The sequence below is a fragment of the Haliotis cracherodii genome, unplaced genomic scaffold, assembly GCF_022045235.1.
Source record: "Haliotis cracherodii isolate W230 unplaced genomic scaffold, xgHalCrac1.p SCAF_15, whole genome shotgun sequence".
Classification (NCBI taxonomy): Eukaryota; Metazoa; Mollusca; class Gastropoda; order Lepetellida; family Haliotidae; genus Haliotis; species Haliotis cracherodii.
In genome coordinates this window covers 24982783-25005068 of record NW_027266270.1, presented here as the reverse complement: position 1 = coordinate 25005068, position 22286 = coordinate 24982783, and the positions used below count along the sequence as shown (strand labels likewise).

At 39.1% G+C, this 22286-nt stretch overlaps 1 protein-coding gene across 1 annotated transcript in view; it reads right to left on the bottom strand.

Moving 5' to 3' along the window:
- Window positions 1-22286, bottom strand: part of LOC139461603 (uncharacterized) — an 87908-nt gene that overhangs the window by 30087 nt on the left and 35535 nt on the right. The window contains exons 21-35 of the mRNA XM_071243077.1: window positions 19681-19802; window positions 19030-19099; window positions 18320-18423; window positions 16402-16477; window positions 15866-15940; window positions 14080-14198; window positions 13372-13441; window positions 10629-10756; window positions 9929-10001; window positions 9351-9475; window positions 9106-9172; window positions 8640-8761; window positions 5575-5635; window positions 4905-5026; window positions 884-950 (exon numbers count right to left, since the gene is read on the bottom strand). Of these exons, the coding sequence (XP_071099178.1) occupies window positions 884-950; window positions 4905-5026; window positions 5575-5635; window positions 8640-8761; window positions 9106-9172; window positions 9351-9475; window positions 9929-10001; window positions 10629-10756; window positions 13372-13441; window positions 14080-14198; window positions 15866-15940; window positions 16402-16477; window positions 18320-18423; window positions 19030-19099; window positions 19681-19802 (1401 nt within the window). The remainder of the gene's footprint in view (window positions 1-883; window positions 951-4904; window positions 5027-5574; window positions 5636-8639; window positions 8762-9105; window positions 9173-9350; window positions 9476-9928; window positions 10002-10628; window positions 10757-13371; window positions 13442-14079; window positions 14199-15865; window positions 15941-16401; window positions 16478-18319; window positions 18424-19029; window positions 19100-19680; window positions 19803-22286) is intronic.

The window sequence follows — 22286 nt, the reverse complement described above, 5'->3', positions numbered from 1 at the left end:
TATATACATCATACACGTTATTATTACTGTTATAACCATGTACTGATTAAAATAGAAAATGCAGCAAAGAGGGTTTGGGTGATCCTGGCATAGTCAGACTGGTTAGGCTCATCATCAGCTCAGGGACCTTGCCCCCTCTACACGCAGCCCAGACAGCGAATGGGACTTCTCCCAGGAAGCGCTGCCTAGCCTTCTGCATTACCCAGATTGTCAGAAGGGCTGTATTCCTGGTAGAAAACCGGGTACTCTCCCAATGTCAGTCAACAAATTGGGAGGTACAAAACCGAAGGCACAGAGTACAATGGGGAGTCGGACAACTTGGTACTTGGGATGCAAGCGTGACATTTCGAAAGCGAGGTCCGCATATTTGCCATGTTTTTCCTCAATCGTGGCAATCACATTAGTGTCGAAGGGGACAGAAAATTCAATGATATAAATGATTTTATAGGATTTATCAAAAAGGACAAGATTAGGTTTGTTGGCCTGGATACGTCTGAGGCTGTAAATGGGCTAATTCCAAAGAATTTTGTATTGATCTTTTTCCATGACGCCCTCTACATATTTTGGGTCGTACCATGGGTGTGTCAAAACCACAAGCATGGCGAAGACGGTAATAAAATGATCGAACAACACCATCGTGTCGTTTAAGAAACTTTCTTTGTGCCAAAGCTGGGTATCCACTGACAAATGTGTTGGACAGTCTCATTAAATTCATTACATAATTTACATTTCATAATTACATGTTGATGCAAAATCACACATTGACGGTTATTATTATTATTATTATTATTATTATTATTATTATTATTATTATTATTATTATTATTATTATTATCATCATCATCATCATCATCATTAGTATTAGTATTATTATTATACTCACCCACAGTGGTCGGTGGTGGGGTCAACAATTGTGTAAGCGATTTGGCACTTGCAAACGTCAGTCAATGCTGAAGAAACAGGAAACAGTTGGTGAGACAAACATCATTTGTAATGCCAGGGTTAACAGTAAGAATTGCTGGTAGTGACTGACATTACAATGCTCTGACATAAAGGATGGCATTGGTAATTTTTTACTATGCCCTGACAGAAGGGATGACATATGAAATACATGACATGACAATGTTCAGACACATTGGATGGTATAGGTAATACATGACCATGCCCTGACACAAGGGATGCTACAGGAAATATATGCCAATGCCCTAACAGGAGGGATGGTATAGGTAATACATGGCATTGCCCCAACAAAAGGGATGGTACAGGTGGTACATGATCATGCCCTGAAACAAGTAACGTTAAGGTAAGCATGACAATGCCAGCACACAAGAGATTGTACAGGTAATATATGACAATGCTCTAACAGTAGGGATGGTATAGGTAATGCATGACAATGCCAGCACACAAGAGATTGTACAGGTAATATATGACAATGCCCTAACAGTAGGGATGGTATAGGTAATACATGACAATGCCCTGACACAAGAGATGGTATTGGTAATACATGACAATGCCCTGACACAAGGAATGGTATAGGTAATACATGACAATGCCCTGACACAAGGAATGGTATAGGTAATACATGTCAATGCCCTGACAGTAGTGATGGTATAGGTAATACATGACAATGCCGTGACACAAGGGATTGTATAGGTAATACATGTCAATGCCCTGACACAAGGAATGGTATAGGTAATACATGACAATGCCCTGACAGAAGTGATGGTACAGGTAATACATGACAATGCCCCGACGCAAGGGATGGTATTGGTTACACATGGCAATGCCCTAACACAGGGGATGGTAAAGAAAATACATGACAATGCCCTGACACAAGGTAGGGTATAGGTAATACATGACAATGCCCTGACAGAAGTGATGGTACAGGCAATACATGACAATGCCCTGACACAAGGGATGGTATAGGTAATACATGTCAATACCCAGACACAAGGGATGGTATAGGTAATACATGACAATGCCCCGACACAAGGAATGGTATAGGTAATACATGTCAATGCCCTGACACAAGGGATGGTATAGGTAATACATGACAATGCCCTGACAGAAGAAATGGTACAGATAATACATGACAATGCCCTGACACAATGAATGGTATAGGTAATACATGTCAATGCCCTGACACAAGGGATGGTATAGGTAATACATGTCAATGCCCTGACAGAAGTGATGGTACAGGTAATACATGTCAATGCCCTAACACAGGGGATGGTACAGATAATACATGACAATGCCCTGACATAAGGGATGGTATAGGTAATACATGACAATGCCCTGACGAAAGGATTGATGTTGTTGATACTCTAACAGGGATAGCCGTTGTTTATACATGACATTACCTTAAAATCATTTTGATAATGCTTGAAGGCAGTCAAAATTGCATTTCATGAATCATGGCACATTCTGTTGAATGGGTAGTAGCATTATACATGTATTAGTAGTATCATCATTTCCAAATGTTCGTCCTAGGGTGTTACATGTTGGTATATAGAGGTTATCACGCGAGTGTCTTTGGGGATGGTAAATATTCTGTATTAGGAACAAACATTGTATTCAGCGATCCTTGGAAACACTGAAAGTAGTCACTGCGTGACCTTTGATATTTGCTTCTCTGTCCGTATATTGGCTAAACGGGTATCGATTTTATCCGTTGGCTTTATCCTGCCGATAAACCTACTCATTATATGATAAAGTATGGAATGTGCATACAGAATACATAACAGTTAGATAGGGATTTGACCGTATACAACAATATGCCCTTGTAAGAATGTTGGGGAATGTTACGAAAAGGACACTCATCACAATACAGTTTCTACAACGGATATGGCTACCCACTGACAGCATAGAGAGATAGAGATAGATAGAGATAGGCTACTCACTAACGAGATACAGCTGCCACTGATCTGTTGTGACCTTAATAGTTCCTACAACGGATATGGCTACCCACTGACAGCATAGAGAGATATAGATAGATAGTGATAGGCTACTCACTAACGAGATACCGTTGGCTTTCATCTGTTGTGACCTTAATAGTTCCTACAACGGATATGGCTACTCACTGACAGCATAGAGAGATAGAGATAGATAGTGATAGGCTACTCACTAACGAGATACAGTTGGCTCTCATCTGTTGTGACCTTAATAGTTCCTACAACGGATATGGCTACTCACTGACAGCATATAGTCAGCTCTCATCTTATGTTACCTCAATACTGTAGTTTCTTCCATGGATATAGCTACTCCCCGACAGCATATAGTCAGCCTTCATCTTATGTAACATCAATACTGTAGTTTCTTCCATGGATATAGCTACTCACTGACAGCATATAGTCAGCCTTCATCTTATGTTACCTCAATACTGTAGTTTCTTCCATTGATATGGCTACTCACTGACAGCATATAGTCAGCTCTCATCTTGATTTACCTGAATAGTTTCTCATATATATATATATGTGGATATGCTTCCTCAATCGTCAAGGGCTTCGCAAGTGGCGTCCCTCAACAAGACGTGCCAGAAACCTGTAATCGTGGGTTCGAATCCGATATATTTTGTGTTCACTTAATTGTGTCTACAACTACCAGCATTGTCACCATTCATTTTGTGTTCACGTAATTGTGTCTACAACTACCAGCATTGTCACCAATAATTTTGTGTTCACGTAATTATGTCTTCAACTACCAGCATTGTCACCTCTCATTTTGTGTTCACTTGATATTGTCTACAACTACCAGCATTGTCACCATTCATTTTGTGTTCACGTAATTATGTCTTCAACTACCAGCCTTGTCACCATTCATTTTGTATTAGCTTAATTGTGTCTACAACTACCAGCATTGTCACCAATAATTTTGTGTTCACTTAATAGTGTCTACAACTACCAGCATTGTCGCCTCTCATTTTGTGTTTACTAAATAGTGTCTACAACTACCAGCATTGTCGCCTCTCATTTTGTGTTTACTAAATAGTGTCTACAACTACCAGCATTGTCGCCTCTCATTTTGTGTTTACTAAATAGTGTCTACAACTACCAACATTGTCGCCTCTCATTTTGTGTTTACTATATAGTGTCTACAACTACCAGCATTGTCGCCTCTCATTTTGTGTTTACTATATAGTGTCTACAACTACCAGCATTGTCGCCTCTCATTTTGTGTTCACTTTATAGTGTCTACAACTACTTGCATTGTCGCCTCTCATTTTGTGTTTACTAAATAGTGTCTACAACTACCAGCATTGTCACCTCTCATTTTGTGTTTACTTAATAGTGTCTACAACTACCAGCATTGTCGCCTCTCATTTTGTGTTCACTTTATAGTGTCTACAACTACTTGCATTGTCACCATTCATTTTGTGTTCACTTAATAGATTCTACAACTACCAGCATTGTCACCTCTCATTTTGTGTTCACTTAATAGTGTCTACAACTACCAGCATTTTCACCATTTATTTTGTGTTTACTTAATAGTGTCTACAACTACCAGCATTGTCACCAATAATTTTGTGTTCACTTAATAGTGTCTACAACTACCAGCATTGTCACCATTCATTTTGTGTTCACTTAATTGTGTCTACAACTACCAGCATTGTCGCCTCTCATTTTGTGTTCACTTAATAGATTCTACAACTACCAGCATTGTCGCCTCTCATTTTGTATTAGCTTAATTGTGTCTACAACTACCAGCATTGTCGCCTCTCATTGTGTTAGCTTAATAGATTCTACAACTACCAGCATTGTCGCCTCTCATTTTGTATTAGCTTAATTGTGTCTACAACTACCAGCATTGTCGCCTCTCATTGTGTTAGCTTAATAGTTCCTTCAATGGACATGACTACGCACTGGCATCACAGTATTTTCATGCCTAAAACGATGATTTATACTCACAGTCTGTACAAGTTGAATCTATTTTTGCATTAGCTGTTGTGGCCACGCTGTTTCTCTTGGCAGTTCCATCACAGGCTGTAGAGGAGCACGCCCAGAGGCAGTTCATCACTACTTTCAGAGAACTGTATCAAGTCACAAATACTTCAGCTAATACTCATGAATGAATTAATAGTCTTTCATCTGTTGAACTAATTTCTAAATTTGATCTTATCTGTATACCAAAAAACCAAAATGCTTTATTTGCCCGAACTTAATCACAGTGGTGTTTAATGTGTTAAAATTTCATTAAAGAAATAATAACGCCATTTAATATTACTTGGCAAAGATGTGTCAATATTTGGATTTGAAGGTACTGGCACAATGATAAATACAGTGGGACTGATAATTATCTCTGGGTATAATTCCGTGTATAGCATACTTTATATTGATATATACTACCGCGCATATGCCAACATTATTCCCTAAAATTTCATTCGATTCATTTAAAAGGCAAACATATTTAAATAGTAAAAAAAACAAGAACACAACAACACCACAACGACATATTTACCATACAGATCGAGTGAATCAGCATGGATTAATCGTTTGTTGTCATGGCAAAATTAATTACATACTTTCCAAGTCTGTTTTCTGTACTTTTTTACCACTAGAAAGAAGGAAAAATACTCACTCGCACAGGACAGATGACGACTTCATGAAGTTGACCTGACATTGGCACACGTCTTCAAGGGCTGAAATCGAATACACATGAGAGTATAGACGATATTTAAGATCAAGTTTGTAGCACATTTAGTGAGTGGGTCGGTTTTTTAACCGTTTTTAACAATACTCTAGCTACGGTGGCCCATAAGGGACATGGAGTCTGTTTATCCATATTTTGATATTTCACGTACTGTTATCGTAACCTTTTGCAAATTAACACGATTTGTCATACAAATATGTGATAAATCATGTATAAAAACAACTGAAAACATGGAAAATGTACTTTCAAGTAGCTATTGAGTCGCTGAAATGTGAAGCGAAAATGTCAAAAGCTAAAATGGAAATGTCAAAAACCAAAACGAAAATGTCAAAAACAAAAGCGAAAATGTCAAAAACTAAAATGAAAATACAGAAAACTATTTCCACCGCGGTGTAAATAGTTTTACATTTTTTTATCACCGCGGTAGAAATATTATCACCGCGGTGTAAATATTATCACCGCGGTGGAAATAGTTTTCTGTATTTTCATTTTAGTTTTTTACATTTTCGTGTTGTTTTTTTTACATTTTCATTTTAGTTTTTGACATTTTCGTTTCACTTTTCAGCGATTCAATATCTTCTTTACACATGATTTATCACATATTTGTAAGACAAAACGTGTTAATTTGCAAAAGGTAACGATAAAAGTATGTGAAATATTAAAATATGGAAAAACAGACGCCATGTCCCTTATGGGCCACCGTATCTAGCAATATCCCGGCGTGACGAGCAAACGCTTTAACCAATTGGCTTCCCCTCCGCCCCTTGTACCACGAAATCATGTCCTGGCGGTACCCAACACTACAAATAAGGAAATTATTGATTCACACATGACCATTGAAAACAAATATTCTGATAGGTTAATCTATGGTTACAAATATAAAAAAACACCCATGCCAATAGAGTCAATTTCACAAATATGCGTTCCTCGTGGTTGGTAAAAAGGTTTGAATATAGATTACAAATTCTGATTTGCTCTTCCTACAACGTACGAAGTATGTGTGTACACTTTGGACAGAAAACGTGAGGAAAATGTACAACGTGCGTGTCACAGCTTTCAGGGATAGTTTTGAGATTGAAAATTGACGCTTCTCAGACTGTGACGTCACGATTGCTGAGGTGCTCTCTGTGAAGAATATGCTGATGCCAGAATATTGGCGTGTGGTGAAGATCAAAGGCAAATCGAACTGACACATTTTCATTTTATCTGCATGTAATCAATGTGTGTGAGTGAAGAAGAAAGAAGCGTGGAAGATATAACTGGAACTTGAACATGCATAAGAACAATTCGTGTAGTGTGAATAATTTGTGATTTTCTTGTCAAGAGATATGAAAAACAAAAGTTTGATCATAAAGACACATCTATTGGTTAGAGGCGGATTATCAACGATGATTCTGTAATTCACCTCAGCAGCCAAAACAAAGCACCATGTCGACACATCCATCTTCCCCTATTATCTTCGTGTACACCAAAAGATTCGTAATGAATTTGGTCATGGTAGATAGTTTTATTTTCAATGTAGAACTATGTGAGAAGTATATTTGATTGCAGGTTTATGTATGTATAAAGTCTTGTCGTGTGATGTTATCCTATTCAGTCAAATCTACCGATGGCATCGCTCTACTCTGATAGCAACAGTGTGTTCATCTCCAAATTCAATCACAGAAATGTTGAGTATTAACAGTAGCATTTATCAGCATTTAATGTACCTACACCTACCAACTCTCCAAGATTAAACAGGATTTTAGCTACAGCTACCAACTCTCCAAGATTAACCAAGATTTTACCTACAGTTACCAACTCTCCCAGATTTAACCAGGATTTTACCTACACCTACAAACTCTCCCAGATTTAACCAGGATTTTAGCTACAGTTACCAACTCTCCAAGATTACCCAGGATTTTAGCTACAGTTACAAACTCTCCAAGATTTTACCAGGATTTTACCTACACCTACCAACTCTCCAAGATTTAACCAGGAATTTACCTACACCTACCAACTCTCCAAGATTTAACCAGGATTTTACCTACAGTTACCAGCTCTCCAAGATTTAACCAGGATTTTACCTACACCTACCAACTCTCCCAGATTTAACAAGGATTATATCTCCAGCTACCAACTCTCCAAGATTAACCAGGATTTTACCTACAGTTTCCAACTCTCCAAGAGTAACCAGGACTTTACCTACACCTACACGCTCTCCAAGATTAAACCAGGATTTTACCTACACTTACCAAGTCTCCAAGATTAAACCTGGACTTTACCTACACCTACCAACTCTCCAAGGTATAACCAGAATTGTATCTTAACCCACCAGCTCTCCAAAGGTTCATACATTTTATAAATGCCTACCAGCTCTCCAAGATTTGACTGTATTTTATCTTCTCACACCAGCTCTCCAAAGGTTCATCCTTTTTTACCCGTCAGCTCTACAGGGTTTACCTGTATTTTATCTTTAACCGTCAAATCTCAAAGGTTTACCTGTCTTTTATCTTTAACCGTCAAATCTCAAAGGTTGACCTGTATTTTATCTTTAACCGTCAAATCTCAAAGGTTGACCTGTATTTTATCTTTAACCGTCAAATCTCAAAGGTTGACCTGTATTTTATCTTTAACCGTCAAATCTCAAAGGTTGACCTGTATTTTATCTTTAACCGTCAAATCTCAAAGGTTGACCTGTATTTTATCTTTAACCGTCAAATCTCAAAGGTTGACCTGTATTTTATCCTCACACACCAGCTCTCTAAAAAGGGCATCTGTGGTTTATATATGCCTACCAGCTCGCAAAGGTTTACCTGTATTCTATCTTTACCCGCCAGCTCTTCAAACTTTAATTTGCATGTTATCTTCACACACCAGCTCTCCAAAGTTAATCTGTATTTATCTACACCGACCAGCTCTCCAGGGTCTACTTTGTATTTCATCTAAACTCATCAAATCGAAAAAGAGTAAACTTAATTCAGTCGACATCATCAAGATACAGTTGAACTCACTGCACGTTAAATCTGTTTCATGCGTTGCCTGGTCCTCAACCAGTGTTTTGATGGTCTTAGAACCCCCGCATCCGGTAGTATCTGTCGTATCGTACAGGCACTGGTAATAAGTCCCTAGTGTACTGCAATAAAAAAAACATCAGCGTGTCTACACCTAGGAAGTAATGGTCGTCACACATGATTAATACGTTAAAGCAGTCAACACTTGATGCTGTATGCCAAAGGCATTGTGCTTCATTACATGAAATTGTTAACCGCAATGATCAAAGGTTAGTAGCACTGAGTGCACGTACGTTTTTCACCAAATGCTTTACGTTATTCAAAAAAGGATGGCGCTCGTCTTATTATATACAAACGAATGAAACCAATGTATAGTTACATATTCAACCCTTATATACATTCAATATATATAAACGTATTCAATATATACACACGTATTTAATATAAACACGTGTGCAGGACTTACGTGCATGTTGTTGTTGCTGGGGCAAAAGGAATCACACAATCTCTACAAATTCCGGCACTTGCATAAGCTGAAACAAGACAAGAAACTCGATAATAACTGGTGACATAGAAGCAGAGAAACTGGGAACATGGATAAACTGGAATGACACTATTTGTCCCGTCGTACATCATCAACAATATTGGGAGAGATAGATAATGATGGCGACAAAGAGAGACAGTGAGTGATAGCGAGGCACTACTACTTACTGGCAGAGCAGCCTGTTGTACCATCCATAGCGCTCTTAATACTACCGGCATAGGTGTGACGAGCCGTTCCATCACACGATGCAGTTGATGACTTTATAACACAGTCCAAGTTGGTCTTGAGAGCGCTGTAAATGACGTGATTATAATGTTATAAGTAATATTACGATTCATAATTGTATACTGAGGCATGTATTGTTGCTACCTATGGCAGACTCCGCCTTACCCCGTGAAGATCCGGGGTAGAAATAATTTTCAGCAAACCCATACTTGTCTTAAGAGTAGACACACGGGATCGGGTAGTCAGGATCGCTGATGCATGTCATCATAGCCAAATTGCATATATCGATGCTCATGATGTTAATCACTGGATTGTCTATGTACAGACCGCCGTTATATAGCCCGGACATTGCAGAGTTCGGCGTTAAACAAGAAACAAACATAGTGACTGTCCTTAATTTGTATTATATATGTAACAGTATGTTTGTCGGCTTATAAACATTATGGCCTGCCGGCAAAATGATCTCTCTTAACATTTCACGTTGCTATTCTTATATATGGATACTCTAAATCATACATACCTGCACTTTTTAGTGACAGTGTCGATGACAGTCGATGCATAGTCTATTTCACATAAACACGTTGTAGTCAAAGCTGAAATACAACAGATGTGTAATGTTAAATGTTATACTTTGAAAAGTGATCATGGTTAGGAAAAAAACATAAAGATTCACAATGCCATAAATAATGCTTGTGAAGACTGATCATACTTTTAAATATTCTTTTGTCCTTGTGATGCAAAGAAAAGCGAGGAGAAGAATCAACTGAAACGTAGTTTTCAAAATTCATTAAACATGTATGTATTCGTCTTTGTCTATCGCGGAAGCTTATGTGAGGTCATATATTCAATATCTATTACCCATAGGGTTAGACATAACAGAGTTAATAAAAATCGTTTGTGCACTGGCGCAAATATCACTGCTCGTGCACCAGGTTATTGATTCCGTCATTCAAAAGGCATAGTTGACGTCATTCGAATCTTATTGTGGCGTAAGGTCGAAATTACGTCACACTAGGTCAATGTTACAGCTGAATATTCTTGACGTCATTCGACAAATTGTGTGTTTCTGAGACATAGGTGGTGATCAGTGTCTTTTCTAAACAGAATCAAGAAATAATGGGTAAAAAACCAGTTATGTGCCCTACTGATGAGCATGTCCTGCTCTAAGACAATTGACATAAACAATTAAAGATTGTTTGTTGCTGAAAATCTTTACTTACGACAGGTAGTGGTACCGATATCGTCAAGGGAAGCCTTAGCAACTGCGGCCAAGGTCCATGGCTTTGTAGCGCCGTCACAACCACTGCCTGTCTCACCAGCCAAACATGACACGTAGGTTTTCAAAGCGCTGTAAATTATAGTAAAGTTATGACATAATTTGTATCTGGTCACTCGCTTTTTCAGTTCAACTCGACATCGTTTCGACCAGTTTCATGCTATCATCAAGTCAGATTAATTTCAGATTTGTCAAGATGATCCTGACTTGCATCCAGCGTCAAGAATGTACTTAATAAATCATCGTTGCCTTAACGGATAAGGAGGTATGGGGATTGTTTGATAGTCTATTGTTTGTGTCATAAAAGTGAAATATTACAATCATAATTCAGGAATAATCTCAAGATCTATTTTATTAATAGTATAGCGTATACATGTCACAGCCAGTATAATTATTAGCATGTATTTTAAAACTCAGTACCATAATCTAAGTTACCGAACCAGTTAAGCTTGGAAGTCAGTAATCTGTACCAGTAGCATGCTGTTAGTAAGTGGGGCGCTTTCTTTTCTCAGGCAATATATTATATACTTCAGCAGTTACCTGCCTCACTAACAATAAAATGGCAAAGGTAACTTGCACAAGCACACCATTCCTAGATTTTTCCTAGGCTACCATTCCTGTCTGCGTCTCGTTCAGGACGTGAATAAAGGGGATAAAATCCTTTCATAATCGTCCGCTATAGTACTTCCTTCACATAATGTAGAGAATGTTTGACATTCCTTTGCATGTGTTTATGAAGGATGCAACTGGTGGGGTAGGACACGCTCACCTTTCACGAACGCTGGGTTTCATCACTAGTTGATTTATTCATTCAATCAATACTTTATTCAGGCCACAGGCCCATATAAAAAACACATTATGAAGTATGGTTGTGGCAATATACATCATTTTAAATATTGTTCAGCAAATACTTTCTTCTTTCGTAAGCATGATAATAAACAGACATAGTGATTTTATTTGTTCCGTATTCTTTGTGGCAAATACCTTTTTAAATGTATGCATATTTACAATAGTGACAAATGTCTTTGGGTCTTACAAGACCCGACAAGCTACGACCCAGGGTGATTCATTTACAAGATCTACCGCCCATGGACATAAATTTGCAAGAGCCGACAAGCTACGCCCAGAGTGATACATTTTCAAGATCCCAGAAGCTACACCCCATTTACAAGAGCTACACACCATGGTGGTACATTTACAAGATTTACGCCTCATGGTGATACATTACAAGAGTTACGCCTGATGGTGATACATTTACAAGAGGTACGCCTGATGGTGATACATTTACAAGAGGTACGCCTCATGGTGATACATTTACAAGAGTTACGCCTCATGGTGATACATTACAAGAGTTACGCCTGATGGTGATACATTTACAAGAGGTACGCCTGATGGTGATACATTTACAAGAGGTACGCCTCATGGTGATACATTTACAAGAGTTACGCCTCATGGTGATACATTACAAGAGTTACGCCTCATGGTGATACATTTACAAGAGGTACGCCTGATGGTGATACATTTACAAGAGTTACGCCTCATGGTGATACATTTACAAGAGTCATGCGTCATGGTGATACATTTACAAGAGGTACGCCTCATGGTGATACATTTACAAGAGTCACGCCTCATGGTGATACATTTACAAGAGTTACGCCTCATAGTGATACATTTACAAGAGTTACGCCTCATGGTGATACATTACAAGAGTTACGCCTCATGGTGATACATTTACAAGAGGTACGCCTGATGGTGATACATTACAAGAGTTACGCCTTATGGTGATACATTTACAAGAGTTACGCCTCATGGTGATACATTTACAAGAGTTACGCCTCATGGTGATACATTACAAGAGTTACGCCTCACGGTGATACATTTACAAGAGTCACGCCTCATGGTGATACATTTACAAGAGTTACGCCTCATAGTGATACATTTACAAGAGTTACGCCTCATGGTGATACATTTACAAGAGTTACGCCTCATGGTGATACATTTACAAGAGGTACGCCTCATAGTGATACATTCACAAGAGTTACGTCTCATGGTGATACATTTACAAGAGTCACGCGTCATGGTGATTCATTACAAGAATTACGCCTCACGGTGATACATTCACAAAAGTTACGCCTCATGGTGATACATTTACAAGAGTCACGCGTCATGGTGATTCATTACAAGAGTTACGCCTCATAGTGATACATTACAAGAGCTACGTCTCATGGTGATACATTTACAAGAGTCACGCCTCATGGTGATTCATTACAAGAGTCACGGTTACGCCTCATGGTGATACATTTACAAGAGTCACGCCTCATAGTGATACATTTACAAGAGTCACGCCTCATAGTGATACATTTACAAGAGTCACGCCTCATAGTGATACATTTACAAGAGTCACGCCTCATAGTGATACATTTACAAGAGTCACGCCTCATAGTGATACATTTACAAGAGCCGACAAGCTATGACCCTGTATGATACATTTACAAGAGTGGGAAATGTTACAATTTGTGCAATCTTGGGCGCGAGGTTAACTACACAGTTTTGGAAGATTTTCAAAATGGTGACTGTGGGCATGTCTAAAACAAACAAATCACACCATGTCTTAGAGTAATTCATGACTGAAGAGGACATTTAGCGTCACCATGAGAGACGCATGTATATTTCACAAATATACTTACCCACAATGAGCCGTAGCATCTGTATATGCAGCCTCGCCATAAGGAATCATGCAACCAGTGCAGGTAGCCGCTGAAACAAGGTTAAACAGTTCCTAGTTTCTGAGAATGACCCAGGAAACATTAATAAGTGAGTGAGTGAGTTGGATCGAGTTTCAATTATATCACGACGTAAAAGAGTTAAACGTGATGCTATCGTAGACGTTTAACCTTTTCGGTAGACATCTTGTCTCTGAAATGAACATATTTTACCGAAAAAAACAGTTGTTAAATTATAGTTATAACATATAATAAAAGGAGCCCAGAGACTTCCTTCACTTTCAGATAATGTGGTAATTTAGACTTGCCAAACGTTATAGACTTGCATGGGCTGCTTTGGATATATTTGTTTCAGAGTCTGTATGACAGACTAACCTTCAGGTAAAACCTACGACAATGGGTATAGTGCCGGCAGCGTTGTGTTAAGGCCATAATCAGGGCGAATCTCTTGGATTCGAACCCACAATTGGGAAATCCACATTTTTTCATAGAAAAAAGCGACTCTTTAGACGACACCATCTACTGTGCCTACTGAAACAATTATATGATCCAGAAAGAAAACTACCCGCTTAATGAAATGATTATGAATCTTATCAATATTCTTCTGCAGTTTTTAATTTATCTTTATCTTAATAAACTGAGGTTTGATTCTTCAGAAATAAATGATCTTACTGAACGTGCAAGAGGTTGGAGGTGTTTTTACAGCCGTGACAACGGTGTTCCTTTGAGTTGTGCCATCACAGGCATTGTCCTTTGCCGTCATCAGGCAATCCAGCCGCACCTTGCTAGCGCTGCAGAACAGAAGTGTATACCAAACCCTTCAGGTAAGCACAGAGACATGTGTACAATCAGCTAGTACTAATTTATATTGTGTAAGGTGTACAGTACACAACGTTAAATAGTTCCGGTGAAACTGTATACTCAACCTGGAGAACACGCTAAAGTATTTCCAATGTGATTTTCAACCCCTCACTCTCTGAACGAAATTGATGGTTATCCATCTGGACTTGTTGAATTTGATTCAAATCAACTGGTATATGTTATATCTATTGCCAAGGAACTTGACCTCAGTTAGAACCCATTTTCCATTATTAGCCCAGTAAGCTGACCTCTGCATTTCCTCAAAACTATTTCTAAAGGCACGTTTTCAACTTACTAATAACTTCTCATTTTTATCAATTACATACGCCGAGTGCATCTCCATCATCATAAACTTTTATCATCATCATCATCATCATCAACAACACTATTAAAAGAAAACAACAATTGTTAACACATTTTATCATAACATTCAACATAAACTATTTATTTTTTAATCAAACACGTGTTCTCAGTTGAAAACAGTTTATGAATGACTAAGCTTGCTAACCAATGCACATTTCGTATGAAGATAAAATAGAAAAAATTCTACATTTTTGAAAATGTTACGAGAATGGACATGGTCTCAGATATGACATTCCGAATGAATACACGGACATCTAAATGTCTTAACCATAGTGTGATTGAATCTCCTCTAATCAAGCGTGAAACGTGAAACGTCTTTATTAATGTCTGTTGTAGCATGTGTTTCTCTCTAAAGACAACTCGTCACACTGCATGATGCGTTCTCATTTCAGATAATGCACACATGTGTTACACCATTGGTCTCAATATAAATCCTTGAATTGCGTTTGAACAGATAGGTGTGTGTGTAGAAAGGAATGATGTATGTGTATGTTATTTAAGAAGAAACCTGAAATAAACACAAACAAATAAACAAATGTATTTTGCAAAAATATGTCAGATTCGGACTCACGTGCACGTTTCTGCATCATTTGAGCGTGTGTGTTTCAGGTAATTGACTTGACATTGACAAGTTGACGTCAGGGTGGCTGTTAAAAAAACGTGTGTAATTAATTATTTATTCGAATACGCTATACAGTGAAACCTCAAGCTTTGATCTACCCTAACTTATTCCAATCAGTTCTTGCTATCCTGGCACTGGAATTGTTTTTGTTTGTTATTATAAGTTGCAACTTGTATGTATATATTTAAGATTATACGTGATTGTATGTTCATGATAAAACACTTATACAAACAGTTATATCATGACATTATTCTATCAGATATAAATGTAACAGCAACGAACACAAGAACCAGTTCATTGTTTCAGCAGTATTAATACTTTACAACAACACAATTACGATACTTAATCAAATATTATTTCTGAACATAAGAACACTAAAACTACACTTTCCGAGTGGTCAAAAACAGCGCACATGGGAATTGACAAGAAATCAAAAGACTTCTGTCTTTTAAAAGGTCGTATTCAAATATTGACAATAAGTGTTCAATGGCGAGTCATTTAAACATCAGAGAAAACAAATCCTCTGTCGGGTTATCTTTAGGGTTGTCATTTCTTTAAAATCATATTATACTTCCAAATATTTTCAACGTAAATGGAAACGATGTTTCTCACCACAGCCGGACGTCGTTCCTATCTGTGTTTCCATGAGAGCTGCCAGTGTCTGGACAGATGTAGCTGCCTTGCAGGCTGTTGTAGCAACCTCAGTGTTCAAGCAGTCTAGATGAGCCATTATTGCGCTGCGTAATACAAACGAGAATGAGTGAGTATGGTTTGACGCCGCTTTGGGCAATATCCCAGCAATATCACGTGGTGAAGGACACCAGAAATGGGCTTTACACATTGTACCCCTGTCGGAAATTGAACCGGGTCTTTGACGTGACGAGCGCACGCTTACCCACTAGGCTACCCAACCGCCACACACACACATGAGAACATCACAGGAATAGTGATAATATTGAGGCATGTATTGGTCCAACGTTGATCTTGTCACACAGTCTCATACTCCAGTCTACTTTGTTGATTTCATGTTTACAAAAGCGTGACGATCATAAAACAAGACATACGTTGTGCCACAATATCACAGAATAAACAACACATCTGTTAGTGTCTGGCTTATACTGACCATATGATTGGGTCAGTCTACTTACGTGCAATGGGCAGTCGTGTCCGTGTTGTCTACCTTGGCATATGTCTCCTGACAGGCGCATACACCCGAGGGTGTAGCTGAAAACAATACAACAGAAGGATATATCAACTGAAACAAACACAACGGTGTGATTTATGAGATGAACCAATACAATACAGGGATATATTAGCAGAAACCAATACAATAGAAGGATATATCAGCTGAGATCAGTACAGCAGAAGAATGTTTCCACTGAAACCAATTCAACAGGATATCTCAATTGAAAACATTATTAAGTGATATCGTAACTGTAACCAATAAATCAGTATATATCAGCTTAAACCAATACATAAGGATATATCAGCTGAAATCAATACAGCAGAAGAATAGATCAACTGAAACCAATACAACAGAAGGATATATTAGCTTAAACACATAAACAGGATATATCCACTGAAACCAATACATAAGGATATCTCAACTGAAACCAATATTACGTGGTATCGAAACTGAAATAAATACATCAGGATATATCAACTGAAACCAATACATAGGATATATCAGCTGAAACCAATACCACAGAAGGATATATTAAATGAAACCAATTCCACAGAAGGATATATTAACTGAAACCAATACCACAGAAGGATATATTAACTGAACCCAATACAACAGAATGATATATTAACTGTAACTAATACATCAGGATATATCAGCTGAAACCAATACAACAGAAGGATATATTAACTGAAACCAATACCACAGAAGGATATATAAACTGAACACAACACTACAGAAGGATATATCAGTTGCAACCAACATAACGATAGAGATCTATCAACAGAGCAGGGAAATTTAGTGCTGGACGCTTCTCTCTGACTGACAGGACCGTAACGCAACGTAAAGACCAGTGCCCGAGCAGTGACAGCGCACTACAAACAGGCCACACCTAACTAAATAATCACCATAAAATAGCTAATCTACACACAACAGGAAACTGCCCACATTGCAAACAACATGAAACATCAGAACACGTACTCATTCACTGCACACTCTACCAAACACACCGAAAAACACTACAGACCGCCCTAAATCTTAAAACCGGACTTGCACTAGAATCAATCCTAAATGAACAAAATAAATTAGAAAAATTCAAAGCCTTAGGCATATACCTAATTAAAACAGGACTAATTAGTCGCATTTAAACCCCAAATAAAATATTAAAACCAAACCTACCTTATCTAACAACCACCCAACACACACAGCTCCCTTAGTTCGTCCCCCACCCACTCTTGGCATTCTTTCCAAATCTCAAAATCTCAAAATTACTATATAAGCAACCCATTAAGACCTCCTTCTGGGTTGCACAAACTCACTTTTTCCCTTTTTGGAAACACATTAAATGGCCTGGCCGTGCCCGTGTGCGACATACGCTTGCAGTCGGAAAGCGCACGTTAAATCTCCAATATAAGTTACTGTAAGTAAGTAAGTGACAACGCCACACACTATCGTGTTAACTTAATTTAATCGGCAACCATCTCAAAACATCCATTCATGCCGCTTCACACATTATCGTCACGGACACCAAAACGTTCGCTTTTAATTTGACATGATGGAATATCTATACATCTGTGCTTTTAATGTACATCTATGTTGATATGACATCACCATGCTGTGCGCTCGGTTCCCGAGTCAATACAACGCTGTCACATCTACGCGTAACATAGCTCTTTGTTAATGATACAACAGGTTTATCTCTTAATTCAGGGCTCTCAAAGAATCATGATATCGTAGCTTAGACTTAGCTATTATGACGCTTCTGGGTCTCCGACAAACTGTGGGGAATTTAACCAATGTATTTATGTATAGTTGATTCTATAACTATACGTCATTCTCCAAGCACGTCTGATTGTGGTCTGTGTTAATGTCAGTATACATACTGCATGAGGTTAAGTCCAAGGCTTGGGCAAAGACATGTCGTTTAGTTCCGTCGCAGCCTACTGCAAATGACTGGGACATACAATCCAGGAAGTCTGTCTTTGCTCTGTAACAAATACACCATACGTGTTCCATGATCAGCTTATCAAAGGGAAGAAGAAACCTGTTCAGAACTCACAGAATTAACAGTTGATTGAATAACCAAGTTCTTCAATATGTAACTCAAGAGTTGGACGATTCAGTGGAAACATCATACTATGCATGAGCATCAGGTACTAATGAAATTGTTGGTAAATTGGAAATAGTTAACAGAAAGAGACATCATTAGCCGATTGTTATTCCGTATTGTAAAATCGTGCATGAGGAAATATGTTTGTTCCCTAAATATGGTAGTTGCGATACGCGAGGGTAATAATCTCTGTATCATATAGCATCATTATAAAACGTATCTATGTGTACGAAGTAATTAAATTCAATGAAGTTAATTTAGAAACCATGTTGTAATGAAATGCAAGAGGTTGCCGTGTTTGTTTTCAGAAACTCAAACACGCCTGGAGTTAAACGTATTGTGAACGTTAGACAACAGTTCATAAATCAAGCATCCATGGTGTCCATGGATAGAGCTTATATAAAGGAGTATCTGCCCGATGACCACCTTTGCATAACTATAGGAGATTATATGTAAACAAAAATAAGATATGATTCTGTTTACCCGCAAATGTTTCCTGAAACCGTGTGGTCTGCTTTGACGTAATCGACCTCACACTGGCACGTGTCGGAAACTGAAACGATGGACATTTGACACTCATAGTCACCAAGCTTTCAAGCATAACAATTGATATATATCTACTTGAACACCATGTACATTTTCACCAACCACTATTATCAAATTATGTACTTGACATATATTAACATTGTCACCAAGCAATATCATTGAATTGAAATGTTGCACGTGGTCAGCATTTGGCCCAGTGTCTCGGTGTTCACTTAGGTTCTATCGCCACAAATCTGTTGCAGCGGATAAGTTTGAGGCCCAGTTTCTGTGCGTTCACTTAGGTTCTACCTCCACCTATCTGTTGCAGCGGATAAGTTTGAGGCCCAGTGTATGTGCGTATGCGTAGGTTCTACTTCCACCTATCTGTTGCAGCGGATAAGTTTGAGGCCCAGTGTATGTGCGTTCACTTAGGTTCCACTTCCACCTATTTGCTGAAGTGGATCAGTAAAAGACCCAGTGTCCGTGCTACTTCCACCTAACCGTTGTAGCGGTTAAGTACAGGACCTCTACACTACACGTGCTTCGTTTGGCTGAGAGGCGTCTGTGATTTCTGTCAGAAGTTCTAAAACAATACCGGACCACACTTACGACAGTTAGCGATGCCTGCCATTGTAGTCTCCGCCATCCCTGCAAGATCTGAAGGCTTTGTAGTAGTATCACACGATACATCGGTCTTCCCTTCCAAGCATCTTACGAGAGTCTTACTTGCGCTACAGCAGAACACAAATGTAAATAGCCAGATGTTATTTACATAATGAGTTATTGTGTGGTCACACAGAAAAGCATTGTTCCTTTCAAACCCCAATTCAACATATCCTGTAACATAGAAACATATTCGTTCATCCTGTCTGCAACACACAAACCAGGGCATACCTGTACCCTGACAAATAGCAATAGTGTTCTCCTGACACATAGAAAGATACTCCTCACCCTCTCTGCTCAACATTCAACATGGACATGTTCAGACACATTACAATATACTCATCACCCTCTCTGCCTAACATTCAACATAGACATTTGCTTTCATATAGAAAGATACTTCCCACACTCTCTGCTCAACATTCAACATGGACATGTCCCGACACATAGAAAGATACTCCCCGCCCTCTCTGCCTAACATTCAACGTTGACATGTCATGACACATAGAAAGATACTCCCCACACTCTCTGCCTAACATTCAACATGGACATGTCCTGACACACAGAAAGATACTCCCCACCCTCTCTGCCTAACATTCAACGTTGACATGTCCTGACACATAGAAAGATACTCCCCACACTCTCTGCCTAACATTCAACGTTGACATGTCCTGACACATAGAAAGATACTCCCCACCCTCTCTGCCTAACATTCAACGTGGACATGTCCTGACACATAGAAAGATACTCCCCACTCTCTCTGCCTAACATTCAACGTGGACATGTCCTGACACATAGAAAGATACTCCCCGCCCTCTCTGCCTAACATTCAACGTTGACATGTCCTGACACATAGAAAGATACTCCCCACCCTCTCTGCCTAACATTCAACATGGACATGTCCCGACACATAGAAAGATACTCCCCGCCCTCTCTGCCTAACATTCAACGTGGACATGTCCTGACACATAGAAAGATACTCCCCACCCTCTCTGCCTAACATTCAACATGGACATGTCCCGACACATAGAAAGATACTCCCCACCCTCTCTGCCTAACATTCAACGTGGACATGTCCTGACACATAGAAAGATACTCCCCACCCTCTCTGCCTAACATTCAACATGGACATGTCCCGACACACAGAAAGATACTCCCCACCCTCTCTGCCTAACATTCAACGTGGACATGTCCTGACACATAGAAATATACTCCCCACGCTCTCTGCCCAACATTCAACATGGAAATGTTCAGACACATTACAATATACTCCCCACCCTCTCTGCCCAACATTCAACGTTGACATGTTCAGACACATTACAATATACTCCCCACCCTTCTGCTCTACATCCAACATGGACATGTTCTGACACATTACAATATACTCCCCGCCCTTCTACTCTACATCCAACATGGGCATGTTCTGACACATTACAATATACTCCCCGCCCTTCTGCTCTACATTCAACATGGGCATGTTCTGACACATTACAATATACTCCCCACCCTTCTGCTCTACATTCAACATGGACATGTTCTGACACATTACAATATACTCCCCACCCTTCTGCTCTACATCCAACATGGACATGTTCTGACACATTACAATATACTCCCCACCCTTCTGCTCTACATCCAACATGGACATGTTCTGACACATTACAATATACTCCCCGCCCTTCTGCTCTACATCCAACATGGACATGTTCTGACACATTACAATATACTCCCCACCCTTCTGCTCTACATCCAACATGGACATGTTCTGACACATTACAATATACTCCCCGCCCTTCTGTTCTACATCCAACATGGACATGTTCAGACACATTACAATATACTCCCCACCCTTCTGCTCTACATCCAACATGGACATGTTCAGACACATTACAATATACCTCCCACCCTTCTGCTCTACATCCAACATGGACATGTTCTGACACATTACAATATACTCCCCACCCTTCTGCTCTACATCCAACATGGACATGTTCTGACACATTACAATATACTCCCCGCCCTTCTGCTCTACATCCAACATGGACATGTTCTGACACATTACAATATACTCCCCACCCTTCTGCTCTACATCCAACATGGACATGTTCTGACACATTACAATATACTCCCCACCCTTCTGCTCTACATCCAACATGGACATGTTCTGACACATTACAATATACTCCCCACCCTTCTGCTCTACATCCAAAAAGGACATGTTCTGACACATTACAATATACTCCCCACCCTTCTGCTCTACATCCAACATGGACATGTTCTGACACATTACAATATACTCCCCACCCTTCTGCTCTACATCCAACATGGACATGTTCTGACACATGACAATATACTCCCCACCCTTCTGCTCTACATCCAACATGGACATGTTCTGACACATTACAATATAATCCCCACCCTTCTGCTCTACATCCAACATGGACATGTTCTGACACATTACAATATACTCCCCACCCTTCTGCTCTACATCCAACATGGACATGTTCTGACACATTACAATATACTCCCCACCCTTCTGCTCTACATCCAACATG